Raw genomic sequence first — 19,611 nt, 5'->3', positions numbered from 1 at the left:
CTCACATTATTACCATTCAGTACCCATGAAACGTAAATGAAAATGAGTCATCCATGCTGAGGTGAGATTTCCAGTCAGTCATGCTGCAACCCAGAGACCCTTCCTCGTTTTCCATAGTTTTTGCGTGTGTGTGCGTGTGTGTGTGTATGTGTAAATCAGTCACTGTGATGGTTTTGGCATAACAGCCTCTGTTTTCTGTGTGCTTTTTTTCAGGGTGGGGAACATATGACTTGATGGAGCTTTAGTCCTGTGGGGATAAAGGGTGTCTTTCTCACCTAGAATCTGTAAATCACAGCTGAAATAACTGCGATGGGACATCATTTGCGTTAAACAGGTTACTCATTCTCACCATCACTCCATCGAGACCACTAAGAAAACATCTTTGACAGACCACACACCCTCTTTTCACATCCCCATCCTATCTCTCCTGTGATAATGAAGTCTTTTTAGAGTCCAGACACACTTTTGTTTAGGTGAAGTGGGTCATATCTTTACTACGACCCTGTCTTATCAATACAAGCTTCCATTAAGTAATCTGAAAAACGGGTTATGTTAGGTGAAGAAGAGGTTTCAAGAGGTACTGAGGAGATGGGCAAATGGGAAGGTGGATGTTTGTTGGATTTCTTGGCTGATCATAAATCCGTCTGGCATTCTTTGATGTGAAACTTCATAACACAGCAGGTAGAAGCAAATGAAAAATCAATCAGCAAAGTCATGCTGCACTACTCATGTATTACAAGCAGGTGGAGAGGTTGTGTAATTCAACATTTGGAGAACATATGAATAATGTTCAATGTTTTGAATTAATATATTCTTAGTGGGGAGTCCATTTTTTCTAGAGAGACATGCTCACTGTTGGACAGATTTACTTTGAAGACCTTAGATTAATGTTGAGAAAGAAATATTTAAAGTGGGTTCCTGGTATTACAATACTATTATACCAGGTGCCTGTATAAAAGTTAATCTATCAACATTTGGAGAACTTAAACTGTATTTAAACCAATGTGTTGCCACAAAGTCTTTCATAAGGCTTAAAAAAATATTTATTTCCAGTCTTTAATGCTTTTTTTCTTCTCATTTTAAAGACATTGTTACATGATAGTCCTTATATAAATCCTTCTAACCATACTGTAGCCAGCACAAACAACACATTGTGGTCCACACGTCTTCCCTTAAATCTAAACGGAGAGCCATGCATGGCAGAAAGGGAAGCTGTTCTTAAATGAGGGAGTCCACACACACACACACACAAAATGTAGGGTGATGGGCTTCATTTCTCTCTAAGGGGAGGGGGAGTGGCCACAATTGGCCAGGGCTTCAATATAAGCCTTTTGTATGGACCTCTTAGGAGCCCAATCTTTCTTGTGGCATAACTACCAACACCTACACCTCTTCATCGACAGAAACGGGAAGAAAGAATTTTTCTGCACTCTCCAGTTTTATTACCTGGTTGCATTTATTCTTTCCCCCCTGTTTTTTTTTTTTTTTTTTGTTCATTTGCTCGTCTAGTCAAGAGGCCTTTAGGCAAAGAAAAAAAAAAGACAAGATGATCGCTCTGTTTTCATTGGCATTGCTTTTCTTTGCAAGCAGTCTACATGTTGAAGCACAAGGTAAGAACCCCTTTTTGATCCCTTCGTGCATGAATGAATGAATGAATTTACTGTTCAGCGTGCATCTGTTTATGTGTCTATGTGCATTTGATAAATGTAATACTCAGAAACTGCACAGAATAGGCCTAAATTATAGAAATTATTATAGTGGGTTATTTATTAAATCATCAAAGTTAGACGCTAATAAGAATTAGGAATAAGACAATAAAAAATATTTACCATGGATGAACAATGCAGACAATGAACTAGATTTGTATTAATCCACTATTCATCTCTAAAATGCTCCAAGACTCCTCCCACTATACACATGCACACCCACTCCCACAAAGATTTCAGCTCAGCACAGATTTTCCTAAGCTCTAAAACATCTGCAGCAGGTAATTTAACAGTTGTTTTACAGTTGTTGACAGTTAGTGGGTTATGTGAGCCATCACCGAACTGACCGTGAAAGGCGGCTCGGCTAAGTGCAGATCTATTACATTTTCTTGAGGGTAAATGCAAGATCGGTTCCTGACAGCCAATGATGTCAGGAGCATATTGGTGGCTGAAGAGCCACACAGTGGATCTTTATATTCCCAGCTGTATGTTGGCCATTGATTTAACACTGATCCACTGAATGTATGTATCTGACAAGAGCTACAGCAAGATTAACAGCCTCTGAAAAAATGTAAAGAGCCCTCGCTGAATGCAATTTCTTTCCGTCTGAGGTAATGCTCTGTAAATTCATGGGTGTGAATGGATTGGGTTGGGCTGGGGCTGAGGGAGAAAAGGTGGTGACTGGAGCAAGTAGTGAAAGTTTCTTATGGTTTTTGGGCTCTTAGTGACTACTCAAGACAGGCCTGATTCACGGAGGCTCAGTTCAAGGCATAATGCAGCCATTAGTCAGGCATGGCTGAGTAGGGGGGTGTGTGAAAAAGAAAGAGAATGGCTTTGTGTGTGATGGGCAAGAGAAAAGGGGAGATAATGAAGGAAGGACTTTCAAATAAACTGACTATAACGCTTGCAAACAGGGGGGGACAGAGACAGACTCTAAATGTCAATGCACAAGTGATGGTTATGATAGAGGGAGTGCTGTCCAGCTGTGTGCAATAATTCATGTTCATACCCCATACTGACCTCTGCTTGCTCAGCAAAGTGTAGGAAGTGAAGTTTAGCCATCAGGACTGTCTAACTGTGAGGGAGTGATTCCATATGACACTTGTATACACAGACGTGAAGCTCTAATCAGTGTGTTTTAATGCATTTAGGGTTGTATACCTCACAGAGAGCATCATTTCGCGTCGTAAAGGGCTCCGAACCCCACAGTTTATGCAGCAGATGTGTACAAGATGGGGCCCAAACATGTGTATTAAATGGCCATGTTGAATGATTGTTTTAAAATTACATTTATAGCACCCTTTCTGTTTGTATAGGTTTACAAATGTCACTGATGGTGTGGTTATATAACCTATTTTCTTACAACTTGAATGATTTTTTTGGAGTCTGCCTGCCTACTTAACTTTTTCTTTTTTAATATATTGTCAAGCATTGTTTTATTTGAATATGTTTATTTCACCATTTAAATATTTTTTCTATTCTCTTACCCTATTTTTTTTAATTCTACATTTTTATTAAATTAACATTTTAAAATGATTGAAATGTATGTTTATTGTTGTTATTTGTTATTTTATTTTATTATAATACTTTATTATTATTATTATAATTTATGTCATTACTACATTATTATGACTCCTGCCGTCATGATTATCTAAGTTTGTCTCAGTTCTTGGTGGGTGGGAAAGAGGCACTTAAATATTCAAACCATCACAGCACTTCCATTCTGCCGTTCAAGAGTAAACTCTTTCCTTCTGTTTGCTTACAAGAGCAGGAGTAAAGGGTGGGTGGAGATGGGGGATGGGGTGTCATGGGAACTACTGGGAGTTGGGTATATGAAGAACATTAAGGGTTAGAAGGTTTGAGGTGATATTTGAGAGTTGTGCAAAACATAAGCGATGGTGTACAGATATTCTGCCAACAAAGAAAGCCCCAATCCAAAAAGCTTAGTTATAAATTTCCAAAACCTTGTCATTACTGGAGGGTGTGCTTAATCATTTGATGAGAGATTAGTTCCTTCTGGTCTCAGAGTACTACTTTGGCACACTGTCTCCTAAGTGAAAGCTTATTAGGAAGAAAGTGTGAGAGAGAGAGAGTGTGCATGGCTCACAATGACGTGTAAAAAGGGATCAGATGTGCTAATGAGTATAAGTTTTAATTGCTTCTGGAAAGAGAAGAATCTCTCATCAGTTGGTCATAATGTGTGTATAATTAAAGATGGAGAACAGTACAGTTTAACATGGCTTCTGATCCATGAAACGCTCAGATGTTAAGCACATTCATTCTGAGCACAGGTTGGGCACATATTGTTAAGGTTCCAGCTTAGTTGAGTGAGGGGTAATAAAGGACTAAGGTAAGTAAATAGTTTGAAGCAGAAGACAGAAAGTCTTGCTAATGAGTCCCATATTTGTTTTGAGTATATGGGAAAGGTTTTCCTGCACTTCACCTGGGTGTGTAAAGGTTATTTGGAGAACATGCTGGTCAGAAGCACAAGAGCCTGAGGCTGCCATTAAGAACTGTTCTGGGGAAGTCACAGGCTTGGAGATAATACGGTTGAAGATACCTGTACCTGTACCTCAAATTGTGCTTGTCAGATCAAAAACTTTCTTGACTGAGAATACTGAAATGTTTTTAGGTTGTTCATGTGATCATTCAAATATGCTCATGAAAATTTATTATCACAGTTGAAAACAGTCGGGATGCTTAATACTTTGTGAAAACCTTTTTTTTTTTTTCTGGATTCTTTGAAATTTAAATCTTTTGTAACTTTATTAATGTCTTGACTGTCACTTTTGATCAATTTATTGTGTCCTTTCTGGATAAAATGATTAATTTCTTTATTTTATTTGATTTTTTTTCTAATTTCCGCTGATAGAGTTATGGTTCATATTGGATGCTTTACTCAGTTTAAAGGGAACCACACCCATTTAAATCAATGGTCTTATGCTTATTAACAGAAGGGTCTTTGTTTCTTAGATTGCAGGTCGACCAGTCGATGGTGTAGATAAACAACAAGGATTTAATATTACTTGATAATATGGGTTGAATGATTTGGTAAGTTTAAACCATGGGGAACAGAGAGACTGAATGGTGCCTTAAGCTAAATCAAATCATGTCTGCTGTGTAATCGATACTTTGATGGTGGTGTGTAGCTTGCAAGGAGAACTCTTGGGGTCGGTTTTAGTTTCCTTGATATCCATCAAATCTTCCACAATGGAGCTGTGATGGACAGGGGCCTCCAAGACTCAAGCAGAGATCAGGAAACATCTTGAGGAACTGAATGAAACAATTATGCCCCTAACCACAAGCAGACAAAGCAACTACAACCAGAGATATAAACACAGCATCAGTGAGCAGTTTATGAGGGGAACATGTGTCCTATTGACACAAAATGGTAGAATGATGTCTGTGGTATCCTAGTTTGTGTGCAAGCACACCATCTGATTCCGTTAAATTTGAGTATTTATTTGGCTGAGATTTGTGTGGCACTGTGTTTCTTTCAGTTTTTTGAAGATTGCAGGCTTCTTTAAAACCTTAAGACAAAATATATTGGATAGCAATAAAATCAAACCAACAAAAGAATGGTAGGAAATCTAGCACAATTAAACTCATCCTGTATGTAAACGTATAAAACAAATATCCTATAGACCTACTGTGTGGTTTCAATACAAAGAAACCATTTTGAGAGAAACTTTCATTTGTTTCATTTTAGATAGTGAATCAAGGATCAAGGTCTACGCCAACAGAGGTGACAATATCACTCTGCCCTGCAGACTGGACGGTCTGTCCGCTTTGTTCGGAAACAGAATCAAGTGGACCAAACTTGAGGATGACTCTACAGAGACCGACGTGTTGATGTCCATGGGGTTCCACAAGAAGACCTACGGAAATTACCAGGACCGCGTTTACCTGTTGGAGGCGGATGACAATGATGCAACCTTGGTTTTTACAAACCTAGATCTCAAGGACTATGGCACATACAGGTGTGAGATCATCAATGGCATGAATGACAAGACTGTCGAAGTGGACCTTGAATTGCAAGGTAACTTTAGTGTTTTCATGCTGTCACATTAATAATCATTTATTCAAATAATAATTTATTCACCAAAGAAAATGTAAAAAATTCTAATGAAAATGTAACAATCAATAGCCAACTTGTCATAACACAGCAGAGATTTTTCATGTATGTGTCTGTATTAGCATATATCATAGACTGTAAAAAAAAAAAAAAAAAAAAAAAAAAAAAAGATCTCCAATTCCTTCCACTGTAGAAAAATGAAGCCAAAACATCCCAGAAATGGTCAATGCTGATTACATAATTTGGAGCACGAGTCTGTGCAGTAAGTGATCCTGAGGTGGAGCCCCCTTTTTATAGCATCAGATAACTAAAACTTTTTGGAAAAAAAACAAACACTTGAACTTACATCAGTGTGATAAGAACTACCTAAAATGACAGAAACTATCTGGATTTGTGTAATTGCATTTTTTGTCCCATTTGATAACATGGCGAGGCAGGTTTATGACCTATACTGCAGTCAGCCACCAGGGGCCAATCAAAATGTTTTGGCTTCACTTTTTCATGACATGTGGCACACTTGACAAATGAACTGGCTGTAATCTACAGCAATTTGCCATTACTGTGTAAACTTTCTATACAGTATTATATATTATATTTGATATATTATTCACTTTCTATACAGTTCATAATTCATATTTGAACAAAACATTTTAGTAAACAGTCATCTGCATTAGCACAAAGCTGCACATTAGCACTTGAACCCCCGGTTTCACAGACAAGGCTTAAGCTAGCCCTAGACTAAAATGCATGTTTGTGCTGTTTTAACAGAAAGCAACTAGTACTGACATATCTTAAAATATGTCACAGCCATTCTTTTGGCACAAGATGCACACCAGTAAAGTTTTTTTCTAGGGTACGTTTATTAAAGCTACTTAAATATCCTAATTGAACTAAGGCCTAATCCTGGCTTAGGCTAAGCCCTGTCTGTGAAACCGGGCCGAAATGTGATGACACAAACTTTTGTTTTTGCCACTTATCATTTGCTCAGTCTCCAGTAATATCCTGTAGTTCTTGTTCTTGGCCAAGACCACCATTGCAGACTTGGCTCCAGAGAAACAATGGGGATCTGTACACAGAGAAGTGAGGTGCATGAGCATAATGAAGCAGGCTGGCACAACTAGCTATTGTTACTTTGGAACAATGGAGTATAAGATTGAAAAGCCTAAACCCTGCAAGTAATTTTCTCTCTGTTTAAATACAGTTTTTTATAACACCGTAAAACGTAAATCTTTTCAACTAAGCAGGGAGCTCTGTAAAACTAAGGCTTTTACTAATATCGCTCTTATTCGTTCATTGGGGCGCTCATAAAATACATCCACCAAAACAACCTAATGTTAAACTCAGTCAAACTTTTCCTTAGGGGAAGATTCACTTTCATTCACAGGGGTTGTTTTCCCATACTCCCCTCCTTTGGGGCGGTACAACCTCAACTTCCAAAATGCCGAGGCTGCGTGTCTGGAGCAGGACGCCGTGGTCGCCTCTTTCGAGCAGCTCTACGCGGAATGGAAAAGTGGGCTGGACTGGTGCAATGCCGGCTGGCTCAATGACGGAACTGTGCAGTATCCCATCACCAAACCCAGAGAGCCCTGCGGAGGTGCAAGGACCTCAGCCGGACTGAGAAACTACGGCCGGAGGGACAAGTCCAACAGCCGCTATGATGTGTTCTGCTTCACAGCCAGCATTCAAGGTAAGTTAAACAGCTCAATTCTTCAGTTCTAATATAAAATGGCATATCGAATGTTAAGTGTCTGTGTCCACAACCCTAAAACTCTTCGTTTTACATCACAGGCCGCTTTTACTACCTGATCCAGCCCAAGAAGCTGAACTATGATGAGGCTGTCAGCGCATGCATGAGAGATGGAGCTGAGATCGCAAAGGTGGGCCATATGTATGCTGCCTGGAAGCTGCTGGGATATGACCGTTGCGATGCTGGATGGCTAGCCGACGGTAGCGTTCGTTACCCTATCTCCAGGCCCAGGAAGAATTGCAGCCCCACAGAGGCTGCAGTTCGCTTGGTTGGCTTCCCCAACAAAAAGCAGCAGCTGTACGGTGTCTATTGCTACAAGTCTCAACCATGAAACGCTTCACGTCACATGTCACCTGTCACCTGTCACCTGTCACCAACCAAAGAGAAGCAATACACCGGTTTCCACCTCCAAACTTATGAAGGACTTTTTGCATGAACTAGCCTTAACTGTGACAAAGGTCACTGTGATTTTGCCAAGACATGTTCTTGGATTAATATATTTTGTTAATCCTGGAATAACATTCTTGTCCGAAAATTTAATCCTACCCCTAAACCCTAATAAAATCCCTAAAATCAGAGTGAAATGACAAGTGAATAACACTGATGTCGTAGCACCAAACCCTGGTTGTAAGCCTAAACGTGGCATAAACTGTAAGCTTTTCCCTCAAATCTGATTGTTTGATTGGAATGTTGTTCCAGGACCAGGACCAACAAAGATGTTGAGCCAGGAACATGCTATACTTGGTGAAATCACATTCACCCTGTGATAACTATTATAGAATGGATACCGTAAAGACCATACTGCAACAATCACATCACAATATTGTTGTAAACAGTTATTTTATCTATCATTTACATTTTATATAGTTTTGTACACCATATGTATGAAAAACAAACACAAATCTCATTCCGAAAGTATATTCAGCTAGAAGGAAAGTTGAAGTCACACTATTTTGATAAAAACCCCTAGTAAGTGTGAGTTTGTCAAGAATCTCAGTTGTGACATTGCAATAAAATTTTTAAATATTAACTCACAGTGTAAACTTGACAGAAAGTTTTTGAAACTTGCCCAAACAGAAAAACAAAGGCACCGTAAATGAACCTGACACCTTTCTTTTCCTGAAACACTTGTGATCTTACTCAAATTCTAATGTCCTTAAAACTATATATTTTTTCTTGTGTTGGTGTATTATCCAATGCTCTGAACTGTGACCTTATTTTATCTTTCTGAAATATCAAATGAATGTGTTTGGCCTGTAGTGCTGAGGCTTTATATTCATAAATAATTCCATTATTATTCATGTCTACCCTTTATTTGCAATATTGTGATGTATTTTTTCACCTGCTACTTTTTTTTTTATTATTATGAGAGAAGCTATTCCTCAGTTTTGAACTTGATTGCCTTGGTAAAGATTTTGAAAACTGTTTAAATGTGTTCATCCCTGCATAGAAAGTATTTAGTTGCAGACAGTGACAGAATTTTTGCTTTATGGCAGATAACTACACACAGAAGTTATAATAATTTAGGACCCAGTTGTATATTTAATAACATTTCAAGACTAGCTTGAGCCTTAGTTGCTTAAGTGTAGATATAAAGTCTCAACTGAATGATATTGTAATGCCACTGTCCTCTGAAAAATAGCACTAAAAACAGCACTAAAAGCCATGTAAAACGCTATTCCTAAGTTTGATTCTAATAGATTCTAACATTGGAATGTTATGACGGGCATAGTGTGGATGACTTCAGATAATAAGATCTGTGTTTGCTGATGAACGTAACATCTATTACTTGCCACTTTGTATTGATATGTTGTTTGTTTATGGGAGGGGAAAAGATTCTCTACCTATAACTCAGCTTTGAACTGCAGAAGCCACAGTGCACATATATTACATTTTGTTTGATTTTGTCTACATGCACAATTTTTTTTTTTTTTCTTTTTTTTTTATCTGAAGTGCAGTGTATGGTTTATGAATCCAATCCATTTTAAATAAATAAAAACCTATAAAAATTGAAATGGCTTTTTTTTTATTCTCCACTAAACATTATACAGTGCCTATAACCATGGTCCAGATGCTCAGTACACAATGTTTGTTGCAGTATGAATGCAAGCTTGGCTAGGCATGGATTAAATTTACAAAAAAATAAAAATAACATGAAATAAACTGATTGCATAGTATCACATATTTTAGGAACAGAGAGTTCTCATCATGGTACAGATTTTTTTCTGCTATCTGAATCATTAAGTTTAATTCTATATGACAGGCGTAGTGTACATGATTTCAGATAATGAGATTTTGTGTTTGTGTGTGTGTAGGCCTGTAATATGAGGATATTTATTAAATACTTTATTCAGAGTAACTCTATCCGATTTAAGATCTATGAGAAGTCTGGGAAGCATTTGCAGGGAAAGCTTGCCAATTATGCAATATTCTATGACTAATTCAACCTCTTTTTAACATGCAAATTAATTCCAGTTGTTTAAAATGAATGAATAAATAAATAAATAAATAAATAAATAAATAAATGATTTCTGCAATGGAAAATGTTTGTGTCTTCCAAGACATAAATGAGAAAACCACGAGTATTAATGAACAGTGACACAGCGGTACCAGCAGGGAAATACATTCATGTCAAATTAAAATATAGCAATGGGATTTCAAACACACAAGGCACATCAAAAGTCTGTTTTTCCTTCTACATTACATTGCGACTTTAAATGCAACGCATTTAGTAAACTATAATCCACAAAGGTATGTAACTTGACAACAGATCCCATAAGTCTGAATGATGTTATTACAATAGAAAACACAATATCAAACCAAATGGCATCTGCCAACAAATTATGCAACACTAACATTTAACTTTTTCGAGAACTTTTTGCAACATTTTTAGTGAAGTTAATTCACACAGGTGTCAAAGCAGAATAAACACACGTGAACCTCATTACATGTCTGTGAACACTAATACTAATGGCCAGAAACAGCCAAGAAACCTTTTATTTTTATTTTATTTTATTTTTGTTAAACATAATAATATGCCTCAAAAGACAATTTTGAGTGTTTTCTTAAAGGGTTTTACTGTAATGAGCCCTTTTTTTTTTTTTTTTTTTTTTTGGCTTGGTATCATTAATTAATATTTCAATGAAATGATTTACATCATTTTAGAATCTTGGTTAAATTATTCAGATGCTCAAGTGTCTGTGTTAGTGAACTGATACCATCTGGTGGTCAATATTAGGCATTGCTGATGAACCATGTACGTAAAACATGAAGTGCAATGACTTTACTCCTATCACAGTGTATTTTATTACATTGTTATATAGATTAATATATTATATATTATATTTATGTCAATTTAAAAAGAAATCAAATTATGTCCCATATTAAAATGCTAGTCACCTCACAGTTAATGTTTGAGAATTATTAACTACATCTACCCTTAAGCCCTTCTCTTTAACCAGAACTCACTTCATATCACAATGAAAAAAGACCACGAATGCAAGTAGAATATAATAAACTTTGTTTACATAGAAGGCATAAAAACTTTCCTTACAATTTTTTTTTTCCATTTCACAAACATTTTAGACAATCACATTTGACAATAAACAAGTTATACTATAAATATAAAAAAGATATGTGCACTTTCCAAAAAAAAAAAGAAAAACGTACAAAAGAAATTATCTCAAAGAAAAATGCTTGGGAATAAACAAATGGATGACAACAATTTGCTGTTAAAGCTGTCACTCTGAATACTCTTCTTTTGGTCCATTGATACACCCCAAATGTCATAACGAAATCCATCTAAATTCTGTGAGTTGCAAATGTCATCTGTTAGTCACATCAATGCCAGCTTTTGACAAACTGTCCTTTACACTAATTTTCTGAATTCTGTAAATGTGCAGTTTGGCCAAGTTAAATTCTCAGTATGTACCATGAGAAGACAAGGAGCAGCTCAAATAATAAATTACAGGCATCTTGTTAAAAAGACATTTGTTCAAGTCTTTTAAGCATCTCACAAAGTACATTCTCTTTAAAATAGTTTTAAAGTGTCCAAGAAAAAAGAAAAGTTGAAGTTGATGAAAGTTGAAATGATGTGAAATACATACAAGAAGTTTCTATGGTTTATAGATGTAAAAAAAAAAAAAAAATGGTGGAATTAAATGTATGTTTAACAGGATCTGCATTGTAAACACTTGAAAGAGACATCAAACAGAGGAATATAAATAATCTAAGATCTACATGGCTTTTCAATATTGAATACCGTATTAAACATATTGTGTTGACTTTCAGATATCAAACCCATCCACATCGCATACAGTTTTTTTTTATATCATTGACCTTTTTTCTACCAAAACAAACACTAACTCAACGTGAGCCATTGCTCACTCTCTCTATATAAATATATATTCTTTCACATTCATGTGTATGATTTCTCATTTGTTCAGTAAGCAGCAGACTGTCTGCATACACCTGTGGTTCTTGTAAACTTGAAAAAAAGATTGAAAGGAATCATAGGTAATTTTTAGTGTGTTAAAAATTTACCATTAGGTTTACAGGCTAAAATCCCATGAAAATTATTCTGGCTGCACTATTATAGCTCACTACATCTGGATTGTGAGCTATAATTTATGAAGGCACTGCGTATTCTGCGTAAGAAGAAGCAGAACAGATGGAGGGAAGGTCAGATAATCTTTTTGTGTTTTCAGAGGCCAGCTGAATGTGTCCTTTTTATAGTTTTCAAAAACCATCTCTCTTAAAAAATAAAAACACAGAAAAAAAGCACTGTTTTATTCCAGTGATATTCCACTCTTGACCCTTTTTCTGGTCCTTTTCATAATCTTTTCTTTTAATTTTTTTCTTTTCTTTTTTTTTCTTTCAGACAGCAGGCAGGTCCGTCACATGCTATCAAAATACATTAAAAAGGCCCTTGCATTATGGTTGTGTCACCATAGCAACTATTGTTGTGTCCGATTGTGTTTTACACCATGGTGATGGTGTCGTCGTGGTACATCAACAGAATTTTCTGCAGATCTCTTCCGATGACTGCGAAAAACTCTGTATGTTTGATATCGTTTTGTATATGTCCTTTGGAAGTTGGACGCTGGAAAGTAAATACAAGTACATTGAATTAGTTTTCTTTTCTCAAGAAATTACAAAACATAATAAAGAAGAAAAGAAAATGTATAATGCAAGGCTACTTTAAATTGATCAAAATAAAGATTTTACACTGTTATAAAAGATTTCTTTTTCAAATAAATGCTATTCTTTTGAACGTTATATTTCATCACTATTTCTACAAATATATTGAGCACAACTGTTTTTAACACTGATAATAATAAGTTTTTTTTATTTATTTATTTATTTGACCACCAGATCAGCATATTAGAATGATTTCTGAAGGATCATGTGACACTATGGCTGCCGCAAATTCAGCTTTGCATCAAATGAATAAATTGCATTTCAAAATCAATTCAAATAGAAAACTTTAATAATATTTCACAATATCAATGTTTTACTGTATAAATGTAGCCTTGGTGAGCATAAGAGACTTCTTTCAAAAACGCTAAAAAATTATTTTGTTATATAGCAATGGTTTCATCAAGAAAAATTTGTGTTGGATTTTCACAGAATACTTACGATTCATGCAGGAAATCCTAGGCAAATCCCATGAGCCGTCTCCTCTGCAGCGAATGGTGGGAACATGCCTCTGGATGAAGCCATCCTTGCACTGGTACCTGATCAAGGAGTTGATCTCATAGCGTGGGCGCGGCTGGCCAAATGTGCGGGCGTTATGGACAAGAGGAGGCTGACTGCAGGACACTATTGACAACAGACTAACCATTAGTGGAGTACTGAACCACTGCAAATCTAAAACAACAGCTCTCATCTTACAGTCATGTCTATAAACAACCACAGATATACCCTAGGGTATAGCGGTCATCCAAAGCTTCACACAATTACATTCCTGGTTATAAAATTTATATAGTTTTGTTCAAATGCCACTGAACACTGGATTTTACACTGAAAAGAAACATATACCTACACATGCCCTATTATTCTATAAATGCTCCACACCCAGATGCTGAAACCTCACCTGTGCCTTTCTTGCAGGTAAAGGTAAGGTGGTAGTTGCAGGGAACATCATTCCACTGGCCGTCCTCATGCCAGATCATTACCACACAATCTTCCCCTGAGGAGAAGAAACTGTCTGGCTGGTTCGGTCTCCAGTTTTCATATTGCTGTAGGGGAAGAATACAGATAGAGCTGAGAATGGCAAGGTGAGGGAAACAACAATCCTATAGAAATAAGTTTCAGATCTTGTAATCATTTTATGTACACTTATGACAGTGTTTAGCTGCACCACTTCAAATACAACATGGGTAAAAAACAGCAATATACTGTTAAATTAAAGTCACTGAACACAGTGTGAAAGCCATAAAAAGCTTTCAGGCAGAGTATGTTCATACTGGAACACATAGAAGTCATTAAAATTACAATGACAGAGACACAGATTTTCCTTTCCCTATGTATAGGTAAAACATTATCAATATGATTCCAGTTCACATGGATCAGCGGAAACGATTAATAATTCTCTATTATGCGGGCCAGACAAGTCATTTGGCAATACCACATTGTAAATAAAGACTGAGCATCACACATACAACACATAAATGAACGGCAAGATCGCATTAAAAGTATTCTGTTTTCAGTTAAAAAGCTGTCATTTAAGTTAATAATTAATGATTTTAACCACGGAAGTGATTCAATCAAAAACTTTAGCTCGATAATAACTTTTTCCTAGAGCTGCCGTAAAGCCAAAACAATCTCTGTCCATTAATTTTCCTATTATCACTGTGAAGCTGCTTTGAAACAATCTGTATTGTAAAAAGCACTACATAAATGAAAGTGACTTAACACATCAGTAGGGGGCGCTAAGTACATACATCCACTAAACTGGAATAAGGAGCTGCAGAGAGAGGTGTAATGCATTTGGAAGATAAAATAAACCTCACAAAATACAAACAAAACTACTACTTTGCTAGGAAGGATTTTATTTAGTGGCCACATATCACAAGAGTAGGTCTACTATACGCAAAAGACAAGTGTCAAAGGAAGGATTACTCAAGGTCATGCCAGCATCAGCTGTACTGTTCACACTTGCCCTTTAACAAGTAGCAGAAGCAGACATCTAACTGCTCCTAAAGGTTACAGAGACTTTTTAAAAACAGCCAGCAGCCACAGAGTAATTTACTATAATGGAAAAACTTTATTCACTATAATTCTCTCCATCCTCTTTTTCTTCTCCAACTATTATATTTTCCCACAATGTTGCAGATATGATGTCATCAGTCATCTTTCTCAGCTGTGGATAAATGCACTGTGGACAAAATACATATGTATTTCAAGGTATCTAAATTTTAGCTTAAATTAAAACTGCAAATTTTGCACATATATGAAATAGCATAATTATATTTGAGACAGGTTGGAGCTATGATCTTTCAACAAGCCTGTGAATATTACCTTCTTCAAACACGATTCGCCTTACGTGTCCTGTTATTAACCTCTTACAAAAGGAATGTGCGCTTCCTTGGAAATTGACGTAATGCAATTTTTGACCATCTGGATAACTCCAATGGCACATACTTAAATGCATGAAGAAACAAACTCTTGAAAGAGTAACTCTTCTGTATACAGAATAGAATAAGAGTGCAAGCAAACTCCAGCAGATATGTTTATAGCACCTCACTGATACCAACTGGATTGAAATGTCACCCACTCTCATTTTAGGTCTGGATTATCTCTAGTGCAGCCTGTTCCAGGTGCTGCTCATCCTTCACACCTTCATTACCTGTCCACACCTGTAAGCTTCCTCTCCACTCATTTTATTTTTATCCTCCAGTCCTGAGAGGACTTCCACAGATGAAAACTCCTATCTCCTGCCCTCAAGGGCTGTTTTGGCCCTTTCTCACAAAATGCCGCCATTATCTTTGAAGTGAGAGCCCAGTCAGGACTAAACGACTGTAATTAGCTACTTTCATGTTCAATGGAGGAACAACTCTAGAACCAGGGAGTTGGTTGCATATGTCTTCTGTTTTCCTTTTTTCTCATCTACATATTCTTGCTTAAAATTCCCTTTGTGTCTTAACTTTATAGCTTTTTAAAGAATAAAAAAATATCTTCAAACATCATGGAAAATACAAGTAAACTTTATAAATAAACAGATTGTTCACTAATAAATCTTTGCATCAACACTATCCTTTCAAAACATATTTTAGTAACTAATAAGTAAGTTTTGAAAAATGTTCTTACCACAACACTACCATCTGTCCACCGGAAATCATTCTCAAACATCTTATCATTCAGACCGATCCACTGGTAGTCATGGCCAAGGCCTACAAGAGGAGAGAGAAACAAGGTAAATTTACTAGAAAAGTATCCTTCCTCATAAATAACCATTGTTAGTTTGCATGGAAATGTAACTGAAGGCGTAAATTAGAGCTGATTATATTAGACAGAATGTCCATAACTTGTATGTACTGTATACTCACGGTTGATGTACTGCTGCTCCTCATGGGACAAAACACTAGCAAGGTGTGCCCCCTGGAGACGACATTCACGCTCTGCTGTGTCCCAGTTACGCCGATGGGGAAGGTATTTGTAGCAGTGGCCCTGGAACTTGTGCCAGCCGTAGCTGCATGTTTCAGTGTCTGTGAAAAAGCATGTATGAATTACTGTTGATGTACTACACACAAGCTTGACATGTAGAACCTGAAGCTGAGATAATCCTGTGGTTGCAAGTGGGGGAAAAAGGTGCTTCATATTGTCTACTGTCAATTTCTTTTTATTAGTCCTTACCTTTGGGCATACACTGTGAGGCTGTTCTTATCAGTACAATAAATCAAACCTCTTTTTGTTCAGTGGCACTCTTTTCAAGTGAGAATGATTTCCCACTCATACTGGACCTGAGGGAATGTTATAACTCTCTTTCATCCTCATTTTAAATTACATGCCAGTTCAACAAGATCACTTAGAGCAAGAGCTACACCCATGTGTCCATCATATCAGGAAGCCAATTCATTTTTGCATAAGAATGTCTACAGTGCTGTGGAGAAGATTGGATGCTTTGCTCTGAGGCATTGTTCAAGAAAGATAATGTAGCAAAGTAAATTCTGTAAAACAAATAGCCACTTTGGGAAACTGAAAGAGTTTTAATGTAAGCATTATCAAATCTGCAAATTATTAGTCTTGCTGACAAATTATTTTAATGTTCCTCAGCATTTGATTGCATTAAATTTGCAATTAAAGTGTGTCCTATCAACAGTAAGTATGTTTATGTATGCTGTTACAATCAAGCTACAGCTGGTTTTTGAGCTACAGTGTCTGCTGGTACAACTTCAGTTGGACTAAAGCGTTCACATGATATTTTGAAAAGACAAATTATTGTTTTAGCTCAACTGAAAGCAAACTTTTAAAGTGCATGTAAACACACTTACTGACTGTTTGCGGACCAGCCCTGGACAGCTCTACATCAGGCTGATAGCTTTGATTGCTTGTTTGAAATCACTGTGATTACAGCAGACTTGCCCTAACAGAACCACTAATTGGGGGAATCTCTAAACCTTCAGCAAATTAACATACAGGAGAGAAAATGGCAGATCCTGATGCATAACATATCAGTGAAAATATATATGACAATACAGGAAACATCATTGGCTTATGACTTTAATGACATAATTAATTTATTTGCATAGATTGCATTCAGCAATCTTCCGCATTTCTGCTTTCTCTTTAAACAATGCAATTTGTGCTTTTAACCAAACGCAACGCAATAAGATTCCAGCGACAAGAAATCTGACTGTCCACACTGGACGCGACGTGAAAATGAGAAGCGATAAAATCAATCAAAAACCACAGCCAATCAGAAGAGAGTGTGGGTGGGCTCTCTCGGCAAGAGCACACAATGAAATGGGTTAGTAAATAGTAAAATTCATAAATATTACACCATTTAAACATTATTTAAAGTACATACTGAGTGACTGAAACAATCTTTGTCATAGAATACACTTGTTTGTTTGCATTGAGTTGACAGTTTGAACATTCTTGTGCCATTTATTTATTTTCAAGATCTGAGGTGAATTAGCCAGTGTTGTTTTCATTACAGCTAAAAAGCTGGGAACACAGAATGATATTCAAATTCACATTAGACACTTTTAACGTTAAATAAAGCATATAAACAGTACCTTATATTATCATTGCAATACTTTGTGTTGCTGTTCCAGCCGCAATGTCATGGAGAAATAGAAACCATTTCTAAAAATGTCTCGTGTCTCGCCGCCGTGGTGGTTAGGACAAAAACTCAGATTAACATGGAAAAGATACCTTTTATCGCGTGTTGCGGCATTGCGTCTGGTTAGGACACTGTGTTACACTCTGAGGGGCCATTCACAGAGTGTTTTTAGAATGCTGTGTCATGCGTGAGACATGACACAGAAAAAAAGTCAAACGCGGGCGCAGCGGTCAAACATGTCTGTCTAGCGCATGTTTACATAGAAAAACAATGAAAAAGAAGCACAGAGGAATGCAAAAATTAGTTCTGTGTAAATGGCCCCTGAACCACTTATATTTTAAGTGACTGCTGAATCACTGAGAAGACACAGGAGGCACTTCATCATATATGTAATGTTAATGCTAAGTTTAAGATAAAGATCTTGTTCAAGAGGGTAATACACATCAGTTTAGATTACATCAGTTTTTACATTTGTTTTTTGTTTTTCTGACAAATGTTAGATGTGAGATTTGAGAGATTTTGATCTTATTATTATTTTAGTTTATGAAACATTTTAATGTTTATAAGCACTTGTAATAGTTTGAAGGGGATAAACCTCTCAAGAAGGTAATCTCACTCATGTAAAGTGTAAATCAACGTCTACAGTGTAATAAGGGAAAGAGTCATGGTCTTAACAGCTCTGCTTAAATGAGCTATGAGAAATGGTATCCTCTTAAATAGTGGAAAGTACAGCATCATTATGTCTGTCTGCTAGCATAAAATGGTTTTGGAACACACCCAGTTTCTTACATCAAATGAAAATCTATCAACTATGAGAATCTACCAAACTGTGAGTCAGACTGTTATATGTCGTCTAGCAATTACCTCATACGAAAGTTTAGAGGTTCACTCAATAAATCTCCACGTTAACTTCAGTGGCTACAGTAGCTTCACACAATATCAGCAAGTTTAAAGATCTAGTATTGTGACTACAGTGATTACCTCTCTCATGGAATCTAAAAATTGATATGTAAAGAAATCAAACAAGTGATTATATGATAAATATAATCTTACCTTGCTCACACAGTGCTCCTGCATAACTCGGAAGACATACACAGGTGAATGAGTTTAGGCCATCAATACATGTTCCTCCATTCCAACAAGGGTTTGTGTGACATTCATCAATGTCTAATAAATAAATAAATAAGTAATAAAATAAGGTTAGTAAATAATGCACTGAAGTGCATTAAGATAATTTCGAAAAAACAGATGGTGATAAGTTAAATGTGCACTACCCAAATATTTGTGTGTAAAAATGAACAAAATCCTATTATTGAGTGAGTACATAAAAAAATGAGTATTTGAAACAGTGTTTGAAAATTGTCTAACCCTATTCACAACAGTAAGTCTACAATAATCATTTTATTTTGCTGTTGGGTTGTATTTGGTATTTGCCTTGGCCTATTTACGTCATGTACATAGACAGTAAAGAAGGTCCGGCACTATAGCATCAGATATGCTACTTATTTGCTCAAACTATCAGATTAATCTGCATAGAACATCATTGCGAAGCACAACTGATGCAAAATAAACAATGTTGCAAGTAGCTTGCAATTTCATGTTTCGGCCACAGATGGCAACATAGAGCCCAAAATTATAGTGCACTTTTAATAAATAAATGAAATATTAATACAGCATACCTAGTTCACATTGTTCACCAGTGTATCCAGGTGGACAGTTGCAGATCTGAGCACCGCCTATTTTTAAACAAGAACCACCATTCAAGCAAACATCATCAGAACAGGAGTGAACACCT

At 36.5% G+C, this 19,611-nt stretch overlaps 2 protein-coding genes across 4 annotated transcripts in view; one reads left to right on the top strand and one right to left on the bottom strand.

The window, feature by feature from the left end:
• The first annotated feature begins 1,333 nt into the window (after positions 1 to 1,333).
• Positions 1,334 to 9,543, top strand: hapln1a (hyaluronan and proteoglycan link protein 1a). Of its 2 annotated transcripts, none has more exons than XM_048189136.1 (4): positions 1,334 to 1,610; positions 5,416 to 5,745; positions 7,166 to 7,468; positions 7,570 to 9,543. In XM_048189136.1, the coding sequence occupies exons 1-4, from the start codon at positions 1,547 to 1,549 to the stop codon at positions 7,857 to 7,859; spliced, it is 987 nt and encodes a 328-aa protein (XP_048045093.1). In that variant the 5' UTR covers positions 1,334 to 1,546; the 3' UTR covers positions 7,860 to 9,543. The 2 variants fall into 2 exon arrangements, with proteins under 2 accessions (XP_048045093.1, XP_048045092.1); XM_048189135.1 differs by having other exon boundaries at positions 7,142 to 7,468.
• Positions 9,544 to 11,333: 1,790 nt separating this feature from the next.
• Positions 11,334 to 19,611, bottom strand: part of vcana (versican a) — a 39,022-nt gene continuing 30,744 nt past the window's right edge. For both annotated transcript variants that reach the window (XM_048189133.1, XM_048189134.1), the window contains exons 9-15: positions 19,496 to 19,609; positions 18,870 to 18,983; positions 16,078 to 16,236; positions 15,839 to 15,921; positions 13,623 to 13,767; positions 13,166 to 13,348; positions 11,334 to 12,629 (exon numbers count right to left, since the gene is read on the bottom strand). In XM_048189133.1, the coding sequence (XP_048045090.1) occupies positions 12,484 to 12,629; positions 13,166 to 13,348; positions 13,623 to 13,767; positions 15,839 to 15,921; positions 16,078 to 16,236; positions 18,870 to 18,983; positions 19,496 to 19,609 (944 nt within the window). In that variant the 3' untranslated portion in view covers positions 11,334 to 12,483. The remainder of the gene's footprint in view (positions 12,630 to 13,165; positions 13,349 to 13,622; positions 13,768 to 15,838; positions 15,922 to 16,077; positions 16,237 to 18,869; positions 18,984 to 19,495; positions 19,610 to 19,611) is intronic.

This window comes from Megalobrama amblycephala, linkage group LG4 (assembly GCF_018812025.1).
Source record: "Megalobrama amblycephala isolate DHTTF-2021 linkage group LG4, ASM1881202v1, whole genome shotgun sequence".
Taxonomy (NCBI): Eukaryota; Metazoa; Chordata; class Actinopteri; order Cypriniformes; family Xenocyprididae; genus Megalobrama; species Megalobrama amblycephala.
The sequence above is the reverse complement of the archived record's forward strand: the minus strand, read 5'-3'. Positions and strand labels throughout refer to the sequence as shown.